Source organism: Mesitornis unicolor, unplaced genomic scaffold (genome assembly GCF_000695765.1).
Source record: "Mesitornis unicolor isolate BGI_N332 unplaced genomic scaffold, ASM69576v1 scaffold44853, whole genome shotgun sequence".
NCBI lineage: Eukaryota > Metazoa > Chordata > Aves > Mesitornithiformes > Mesitornithidae > Mesitornis > Mesitornis unicolor.
In genome coordinates this window covers 261-8,323 of record NW_010176198.1, presented here as the reverse complement: position 1 = coordinate 8,323, position 8,063 = coordinate 261, and the positions used below count along the sequence as shown (strand labels likewise).

General features: G+C 42.4%; 1 protein-coding gene across 1 annotated transcript; it reads right to left on the bottom strand.

Moving 5' to 3' along the window:
* Window positions 1–1,779: 1,779 nt before the first annotated feature.
* Window positions 1,780–8,026, bottom strand: SFPQ (splicing factor proline/glutamine-rich; the record flags this gene model as incomplete). Its single annotated transcript, XM_010181677.1, is given in 9 exon segments — window positions 1,780–2,221; window positions 4,855–4,976; window positions 5,056–5,104; window positions 5,318–5,435; window positions 5,717–5,801; window positions 6,080–6,276; window positions 7,237–7,332; window positions 7,442–7,743; window positions 7,838–8,026. Coding segments are annotated over 9 exon segments (1,296 nt in total), but the record flags the coding sequence as incomplete, so codon positions are not given.
* Window positions 8,027–8,063: the final 37 nt, after the last annotated feature.

Here is an 8,063-nt window from a genome sequence, read left to right as displayed (position 1 = left end):
ATCCTTCACTCTTCCAAGTTACAGAACTACAAAAGAACATACTTTAGGATATGCACCAGCATCTCTTTAATAAAGAATGACATGTAATCTGAAAAATAAACTGAAAAAATTAATTTCATGTTGACGTTCAGAATTCCCCCTCTCAGACACCTTAACCTTTTGCGGGTGTCCCGCGAACACCCTCCAGAAAACATAAGCATTATTTAATTCTACTTCAATAAAGCAAGTTGCATTGGTACTGCTGATTTTTAAACTAAGCAGCAATAGAAGCAATCCCAAATACTTGGTCTGCAGATTAGAAACTGCCAATTCAGAATTTCCTGAAGAGCAATTCATGGTTGCACAGCATGTTATCAACCCCCAAACTTTTCTGGGAAAATAAGAAGCGTTCACCAAACAAGCCCAGTCGCTATCGAGTGAGCTTAACGTTCAAAGACAGTGTTACCTGGTATCGGCATTTCACAACGTGCTATTTTTCTCATTTAAGGAGTAACAGCACTTACAGTGAGTCCTTCAAGAGGGATCATCTGCACTCTAAAATACTGCAATCTCACACTTCTGTTTTAGCCACAGAGAAAATTTAGCGTGGAATTTAGAACTGGCCAATGCTGACACGAGGAATGGAAAGGGAAGATTAAAAGCTACTCGCAGAATGCTGGGTAGCTGGGGAACAGTGTCAAGGTACAGCCACACTAAGTTTACCTACTTTGTGCCAAGCAGGTTGATGGATCCCGCGTTAACACCACGGTATTTTACACTGGGAAGTCACGTTCCCAGCTTCGCTGGTACAAAGTAATAATAAGCAAAGCAACTACCTTATCAGTGAGTCCAGAATGCTCTGAGGTTCTTCTGGGGCTTAATAAAACGAACAGAAAGCTAACGAATTCATCAGATCTTCTACAAAAGAACCTTAAAGGGAGTTTATTTGTACTGTGCAGTATTAACTATTGAACTCCAGATTCAGATACTACTTTCGATGCATTATCTCCAAACATCAATAATAAAAGAGCAATAACCATCATGCAAGCAAGCTAATTTCTGTATTTTACATACAGGTCTTCAGGATTTGCCCACCAGCTACACGATTGAAGAATAGCTCCTGCAGTCCCCGTAACACAAATAATTGTATTCTCAACTATGCAAGTTAGTCCACTCCGTTAGCATGAGGACATAAGCAAGTTAACCTTCATCACTCGCGTAACACCTCTGGTCTTTTTGCCAAGCAGTTTCAGGGGAGTACACAATACGGAGCAAGGCCAGAGCCTGTAATCTCAAGACAGCTTAAGAGCATATAAATATCACATTAACAATCCTTTAGTTAGGAAAGTCGGCCAATACAGGTCATTCTATGAATTTAGTTTAAAATAACCATTGCTAGTCTTCTGCTTGAAGTCTTTAAAAGATTGCAAGCAGTAACTGCCGAGGTGGTTAAGTGCTACCGTCCCACCACCCGTTATCTGTAGCTAAAACATGACAATTCATTACGTACTGCACTGCTTGCAGCGTAGCTTTAATTACTGTATCTTACAGCACTTGCAAGATTTCGTTTGCTTCCTTATTGCAGCACAATTAATGCTCAAAAAAATCTGCACCTACTGCAAAGTTAAGCTGCTATTTGACCCAATCTTAAGCTAGAGGCATTACTGGAAGAGGTCTCTCTTCTCTACAGCTCCACACCCTGGTCTAATTCGAGCTCTATTCGAGACTCTCGCTTTACTGCGGAAGGTGTGGGGTTCAGCCTCGTACGTTTAACCACGAATGGCAAGAAGAGTTACTACATTTAGTTTTCTATTTATTTGAAGCACAGTAAAAAAAAGTTGGTACACTTTGGGAATTCAGTGGCACAAGGTACACTGCCATCAAGTTAGGGACGTTATACATCAAAAAAACAGCTAAATTTGTTTCGAAACACTGCATTACATAATTAAATTGTACTCGCCCAAACAGACCACTTACAAATATTAGGTCAGTAAGTTTCTAACATCCATAAAAACGTAGCTTTCTTACTAAAATGCAAGAATTAAAAAGTTGGTGTCTAAACAAGACAGACAAAAACAAACTGGAATGAAACTACAGGTCACATCTAAAATCGGGGCTTTTTGTTTGGGCCTTCATATTCTTCTCTCCCTCTACCATATCCTGTTGGTGTTCCAGGCCCCATTCCTCTAGGACCCTGGCCACCCACAGGCCCCGCACCTCCCTGCCCAAAGCGTTCAGGACGCTATTGGAACAGAATTAACAGTTCATTATAGGTAGTTGATGTCCATGTGTGTTAAGTATATATTTTTAGAAGGTTCCGTAGTCAAGGTTCGTCGATACAATCACCATTGAGCCGATCCACAGGTACCGGGAACATAGAAAGGAAAAAAGGGTAATTTAAAAATTAGTTTATTGTAATACATGCCTTGAGGTATGTTCCCACTTGATGCATTCTCATACATCTGTTACAAAGAACAGATCCTCCCTGCAGTGCTAGAAATGTAAGCATTAGTGCAGATGTGAATTAACAACTTTTCCAAATGAGCTCTAGCAAATTTCAACCAAGTTAATGCTAATAGCTTGCAAACTTCTCACCTTTAGTGCAGTAAAAGCTCAGATTACATCACTGTCATTTCCAAACAAGCCTAGCCAGAGAACCGGTCTTCAGGTCACTGAAGTACGAGCTGACATTGACAAAATGCCACTGTAAACAGAATGCCTACTCACCAGTTAATGGCATGTGCTGCAATAGAGACCATTGCTTTTCAAGATGGGGTTAAGACTACGGTCTGCTGACTAAACTGCAGAGGCCTTAGGCAGTACCCAAACCTGATTGGGAGCACTACTGCATTGCAAGAAGAAAAAAAATGTGAAAAAAGCTCATGACCAGTGATTTACCTAACCAACACAACTGCTCCAGCAAAAGACTGGCATTTGTTAAAACCCCACGTACCCCAGAACTGCTGCTGTACAATGTGCAAAACGTGTTCAGAGAGCTACGGTTTGTTCAGCATTTCAAGTTAGAACTATGCACAGAGGGCTGGTTGTGTGCATCCAGTCAGCATCTCCCTTCCCACCCCACCTGCACCACAAGCTCTTGGAAAATTCACAACTTGACAGCGCTGAAAGGTTTCACACCAAGATGGAAAAGCTACATTACCCTGCAGTAAAGCAGAGACTTCAGGTATATTTTAGTAGTACCTCTAGTTGCATGTAACTTCATTCAGCTTTTGTATCGGTAGGTGTGATCAGCATTCGATCTACAGAACTGACAAATTATAAAGATAGCTTTAAACTTTCATTTCAAGCAAGTTTCCCGCTACCAAATCACAGAACAACGGTACGTTGTTTGTTTAAAAAGTTAGCTGCAACTGAAAATTCACATCGAAGTTCTTGACTTCTGAAAGTCACTGTCAATCCTTCCAGAAAGGAATTTCAGAGAGATTACCTAGGTTCTTTCTGCCTAATTCATGGCAGCTTAAGCTTTTCTCCAATTCTGTTTGGAAGGTATCAGCCCAGGAGCTGTGACAGCACTGAGTGGCAGAGATCCCCATCCTAAGAAACTCAAGGCAGTTACACCATCTTACTGCACCTTTTGACCCATACCATGTTTTTAAGTATTATTTAAGTTCAGCATGCACCTGTACCATGATTTCCAGGAGAAAAATGTACACAGCATTCACCACAGACTGCCTGACTGTTCACGGGGAACTTAGGAACTGCTCGAGTATCAGTAGATTATACAGATACACTCAGGCCAACGGCACTGTCTACTGAATCAACGATGCTCTGCAAAGTTATCATTCCAAAGATCTGGTTCCCAAAAAAACCCCCAAAAACGGAAGATACCTGACAAGTTACTATGGCAGCTCACCACATGAAGCCAGAGGTCTAAACCCACCCAAAAATCATTTACTTCAGCTTGTGCTATGGAGTGTACACCCTCTGAGGAGGGTGGAAGCACACCAGTACCACCACCTAAACCAACAGATTTCCATCCTGCCCATAAAGCATTTCTTTAATCTACATCCATATTGCTTCAGTGTGCTAACACCAAGCAGGCTCAGGCCCATTCACACGTGTAGTGTGCCAAAACAGTACAGTTTGGAAGCATACCTCGGAGCACGAGATATGGCGTAGCTTTAACAAGCTCTACCTACAGAGTCATGCCCAACATGGGAAAACAAGAACATCCCTCCTTTGTGAGATGGAACCACAAAACAGCTACAGTCAAGGATTGCTGGAACATGCCTACAGCTAAAAAACAGCATTTCTGCTCTTCTATGGCAAACATCAGCATACAGAGTAAGTGATATGCTGTTTACCACTGATTACTAAGTTAATCTGCTGCTTCGATAGACAGGAGCACAGATTTTTTTAATTAACAGCATACCCATACCAACATGCATCAACCCTACCTAGGCTTGGAAGGGTCAAAATAAATACAATGTTACACACTGGGAAGGAGAACAAGAATCCCTCTTGTCCATTGATACAGAATGTCAGATGACTGAAACGCTGCTACACACGTATTTAATGATGAAATTTATCAGATTGTCTACGATTTATACATCCTTCCAAGCCTAACAGTGATGCAGAATTTCCCAAGTCCAATAACGTCAGAGTTAATTGCAAATATGCTGAAGAGCACATTTGAATTCACTTACAAACAACTCCCAACTGTGTAAGCTACCACAATGGTTAAGAACTAATCTAGCACTACACACTGCCGTAGTGTCTTCACGTTAAACACCTGACAACAAAGTCAGCAGTTAACAGTAACATTTGCACAACCATCCGAACACTGGGAGAGAATCAATTCCCAACCACAACATTTCCCTTGAGCTAAACTAAAGGCACCACAGGATACGTTACCATGTCACTTCCCATCATAGAACCACTCATGGCTGCCTGGCCAACTCCCGGATTAGCTTCATAACCTATGCCGCCACCACCTCCCAGAGGTGGAAATTTCTGGGCTGCAGAAGCATAAGGATCTAAGAAAGAGAAATATATAATCATACTCTGACAGTTTCTAAGTGAATCATGTCAAGTAATCATTTAAAAATTCTTTACCTCCCATGTTCATTGTGGTGGCACCACCCATTCTCATGTCTCTCTCCCTCTGCATAGAAGAAACACCTTTTAGCACAGATAAGCAGGCACTGAAATCCACCCCTTGCAGGAGACACAGCACTCGTACAGCCAACCACCACTACATCCACACAAAGACACCACAGTATCACGGAGGAAGCAAAATGTATCAGTGTTCAAAAAGCATCTTTGAGAAATCCCTGAACATGGCAATACGTCCCCAAAACGTCGTGATCTCACTTACTGGATCCATGTAACCCATTCTACTGTAATTCTCTTCCCTCTGTCTTCTCATTTGTTCTTCCATCTCCCGCTGGCGAATCATCATCTCCTCCTCCCGCCTGCGCCGCTCCTCCTCCTGCCTGCTCAGCCCAAAGCAGACTGTTAGAGCTCGGCAGCGGAGCCATCAGCTCACAACACCACTTGCATCAGCAATTTAAAAGGCACTGCACGGTTACACTTAAGCAAAAGAGATAACTCTACAATGCACAAATATTTGAGGAGAAACTTACACTGCAGCTCAATTTCTCATACACACACTGAAGCAGCAAAGGTGTTTCTTGAAAATAAAAGCTTTCATATAGAAATCATTGTAAAAATGAAAATGTAGCTTCACAAGAAATCCCATGAAAGCCAAACCAACCTCAGCTGAATCTCCTTGCGTTTCTGCATTTCCTGATTATGGAGCTCTTCCATACGTCTCAGTTCTTCCTGGCGCCTCATGAGGTCTGCAGAAATGAAGCTTGTCAGCAGCTATTTCACACACTGCTGTCACATTTAAATTACATCACCTGCTCCGTGGCAGACGTCTACTTTCTGAGTGTGTCTATTCTTAACAGTATTTAATTTAAATTAAAATTTTACAACTACCAGTTGCTCTTTTTTAAGCCTGAAAATCCTCAAGCGAGCAGCAGGAAGCATGAATTTATTCATGAAACCACTCAGCAGCCATACATTTAAACCAGCATTTAAAGCAAAACGACAACACAGACTCCAGAGCAATTACCTTGACGCAAGAGGTTTGCCTGATGCTCGTGATAAGCATCTTCCATCTCACTTTCAAGTTTGTCCTTGGCATCTTTCATGTTTTTTGCCACTTGCTCTCTCTGCTGTTTCTCCATCTCATCTAAAGATTTCCACCTCTGGGAATATTCAAATTCAAAGCTGCCAGGCTGAGCAAACCGAGGAGGAGTCTATCTTTCCCTGCAGAGAGGAAGATGCTCGTTCAGACCTGGTAAGCCTGGAAATTGTAGGTCAATGAAGGATCACAAGCAGAATTATCAGGGAACATCAGAAAGGAAAATACCTCACAACTCTGCTGTGACAACACTGCTACAGAGCAGCATCTGAGACTTCAACAGCCACATTTAATAGAAATCCTGCAACTGCTGCAGCAAACGTGGAGACTCCTGCAAGCCTTCCCTCTTACAACTGCAGTTATCTACACTGACTACACTTTACAAAGACGCTGCCTCTACACTGTTCACAGCTTCTGATCAAAGCAAGTAATGCTGAACACTTCCTCGTATAATCAAGACTGGGTCTGCCCCCTGCACCTCCCTTTCGTGATCTGGGGAAATACCACATTTCTACACCAAACAAGTTCAGTAGGTAGGTTCTAACTAAAACTGCTACTTGGAAAAAGACTCCTACAGCCTCGCAGCTACTCCTCTATGCCCAGTGGTCAGCTTCAGAAGGCAAATCCATGGGCAACTCGTTTTTATTCATCATGGAATGAGTTGAATTCTTTCTTAATTTCTCATTTCGTGCCATAAATATCAGTTCATAAACTCCCTATGGGATCATCATGAGACACCGTAAGTGAGATGACTTAAGAGTGAGCTCTCAACAACAGGATAAGCAAGGAGCTGAAGTCAACTTTCAAGAGTTTCTACATATAAAACCCAGGTTATTTGGCTACTCCTTAGGCTTTACTGGTTCTCTGTGGCACAAAGTAGAAAACCACTTGTGCAATGCTCAGTGAATACACAAAATCAGTAAACTATGCTGTCTGAGGACACACACTACCAAAGAAAGCCAGAATTGAAAGCACCACTCAAAATCCAAAGCCTGCTTCTCAAAAATGACCCTCTCTCCTTCAGACTCTGCACCAACACCACACACATCCCCTGCGCGCTCTCAATACCAAAAGACAGTGCCTACTTTTGATACATTGGGTTCTTCTGAGCAAGCTTTTCTGGAAGCCCATCTTCATCGTCCAGCTGCTCCAATGGTTCCACAATAACCGGCCTAGGAGTGCTGAACAAAAAAACACTCATTTTACTTCTCCCGAAGAACCTCCATTCCAAAAAGCTAGGAGCTGACAGTTTTATTTAGCTTAAAACTAAGAATCCTAAGCAATACTTACGTTGTCAATAAAAACACTCCTTCAGTACACCGTTCAAATGCTTTTCTTGCAGCTGGCTTTGATGCAAATTCAACAATGCCTTTTCCCGTCGATCTACCTCGATCATCTACAATCACAACAGCTCTTTCCACCGGACCAAACTGGGAAAAAGCTTCCTCCAGCAACTCGTTGGACACATAGGGTGAAAGATTGCGCACTGAAAGAGCAGCAGCATGGGTGGCAAACCGAACACGAAGCTGACGACCCCTCATGGGGGTATCATCCAGTTCTGCCTTCGCAATTTCTGCCAGAGCTCTGGATTCCTGAGGAAAGGTCAAGATCCAGTTTTAGAAAACCCAGTTGTAAATTACCACTCCCTGATAATTAAACGGACAGATGTAGAATACGAAAGCCTACCAATTTAATGAATCCAAAGCCTTTTCCTTTGTTGATAAAAACCTCTCCTGGCTCCCCATATTTGGCAAACAGTCTTTTAAAATCTTCGTCTGTGATATCAGCAGGCAAATTCCCAACAAACAACCGGCAACGCTGAGTATAAGTCTTCTCCCCGGGTCTCCTCAGAAGAGAGAGGTTCGCTTTAAATCCCTACAAAGAAGCAGACCAGTTCGAGCCATCACTGCGT